Source organism: Eimeria mitis, genomic scaffold (genome assembly GCF_000499745.2).
Source record: "Eimeria mitis Houghton genomic scaffold, Emh_scaff1106, whole genome shotgun sequence".
Taxonomy (NCBI): domain Eukaryota; phylum Apicomplexa; class Conoidasida; order Eucoccidiorida; family Eimeriidae; genus Eimeria; species Eimeria mitis.
In genome coordinates, this window is record NW_013567615.1 from 2,951 (window position 1) to 5,079 (window position 2,129).

Below are 2,129 nucleotides of genomic sequence, written 5' to 3' on the forward strand. Positions count from 1 at the left end.
GTGCCTCTCTCCTCTTTGCTCTGGGCTCCGATGATGCGGCGCTGCGGCTGCAAGCAGTTCGTGCTGCTGCCGCTGCATTGCAGCAGCAACAGCAGCAACAGCAGCAGCAGCAGCAGCAGCAGATGGAGGACGACTGCTGCAGTGAGGCGCTGCAGACAGAAGCAGACAGAGCAGCAGAAGGCCGCCTGCGGCTGTTGGGGTTTTTACTGCTGCAGCGTATAGCCGATGAACATCTCGATGTCGCAGTTGAGGTGCGCTGCTGCTGCTGTTGCTGCTGTTGCTGCTGCTGCTGCTGTTGCTGTTGCTGCTGTTGCGGTCGCTGCTGCTGCTGTTGCTGTTGCTGCTGCCTGTGGGCGCTGCCCTTTTAGCTCTGCTTTTGGCGGGTGGCTGCTGCCGCTTGTAGCTGTTAACTTTGCTGCTGCTGCTGTTGCTGCTGCTGCTGCTGCTGCTGCTGCTGCTTGCCTGCAGGCACTGAAGTCTCTACCGCTGCTGCCAGTGGCGGTTCCGTTCGAGGAGCGAATTGCTGCTGTTGCAGCGAAGCTGCTGCAGCTGCAGCAGCAGCTGCAGCAGCATCCTTTTGTATCGGCAGCAGCAGCAGCACAGCCCCGGTCCCTTGCGCAGCAGATGGCGCTGCTGCTGCTGAAGAGGCCGCAGCAGCAGCAGCTGTGTGTGCTGCTGCTGCGGCAGTGTGCTGCCTTGCTGCAGGAGGGACGCGAGGCAGCAGCAGCAGCAGCAGATGCTGCTGCTGCTGAAGATGGTGATTCGGATGAAGACGTAGAAGAGCAGCAGCAGCAGCAGCAGCAGCAGCGGCGGCTGCTGCAGCAGCACGCCAGTCAAGTGGTTCCTCTGGCCGTCTGTTTGTATGCTGCAGCTGACGCGCAGCAACACTCTGCAGCAGCAGCTGCTGCTGCCCCAGAAGAAGCAGCAGCAGCAACGGCAGCAGCAGCAACGGCAAGCAAAAGAGTAAATGCTGCAGGCGCTGCTGCTGAGGTGCTGCTGCGGGAAGCAGCAGCGGTGCTGCTGCCCGAGGAGAAGGGAACAAGAGCAGCAGAAGAAGCAGCAGCAGCAGCAGCAGACGAGAGCGGCCCCAAGTACGTGCTGCTTCTGTTGCTGCTGCTGTGTGCGCTGCTGCTGTTTCCGTTTTGGTGATGCTGCTGTCGCTGCTTTGTTGCTTCTCCTGCTGCTGTTGCCGCTGCTGCTGAGAGTTGCTGCTGCTGCATGCGTTGTGCTGCTGCTGCTGCAGTCGCCTGTTTATTCGCCTTGGGTGGGCAGCGCTGTGGGGCCCTGCTGCTGCAGAGCAGCAGCTTCCTCAGGGAGCAGCAGCAGCAGCAGCAGCAGTAGCAGCAGCAGCGGAGGCTGCATGCAGTAGACACTGGCTTGTCTCTGCTGCGCTGCTGGAGTTCTTATCGAGCAGCGCGCGGCCTCATGCTGCTGCTGCTGCTGCTGGGGCAGCCGTAGTAGCTGCTGCAGCAGGCAAGGCAGCAGCAGCAGTTGCTGCAGATGCAACAGCAGCAGCTGCTGCTGTCAACAGCTCGCTGCTGCCCCCTTCAATGCCTCCGCAGCTGCTGGTGATGCATGCAGGCAGAACATACGAGGCCATCCTCCTTGCAGAGCAGCAGCAGCAGCAACCGCAGCAGCAGCAGCAGCAGCAGCAGCAGCCGGTCAGTGCATTGGCCCTTGCTGCTGTGTCTTCATTCTGCAGCTTTCTCGCCTCAGCGCTGCTGCCGAGCGATGCGTCGCAGCTAACAGCGCAGCTGCAGCAGCAGCAACAGCAGAAGCAACAGCAACAGCAGCAGCAGCAGCAGCAACAGCAGCAGCAGCAGCAGTTGGCTGCATTACGCGGGTTGCTGCTGCTGGGTCTAGCAGACGCAGAAGTGTTTTCGCAGCCGCTCTCTTTGATGGTCTCTCGTCTGGGGCAGCAGCCGCTGCTGCTGCTGTCTCTGCTGTCTGCTGCTGCAACAGAAGCACACGCATGCCTCAGCAGCAGCAACCAACAGCAGCAACAGCAGCAGCAGCAGCAGGTGGAGGAAGTAACTGGCGAAGAACAGCCGACGGCAGAAGCAGAGTCAGAAACTCAGCAGGGACAGCAGCAGCAGCAGCAGCAACAGCAGCAGCAGCAGCAGCAGCAG

The 2,129-nt window shown here is 61.2% G+C and overlaps 1 protein-coding gene across 1 annotated transcript in view; it reads left to right on the plus strand.

Moving 5' to 3' along the window:
- EMH_0029590 (uncharacterized protein) overlaps positions 1-2,129 on the plus strand; it is a gene marked incomplete at both ends in the record, with an annotated part of 12,992 nt that overhangs the window by 2,900 nt on the left and 7,963 nt on the right. The window contains 3 exon segments of the mRNA XM_013494318.1: positions 84-251; positions 469-1,091; positions 1,244-2,030. Coding sequence (XP_013349772.1) covers positions 84-251; positions 469-1,091; positions 1,244-2,030 — 1,578 coding nt within the window.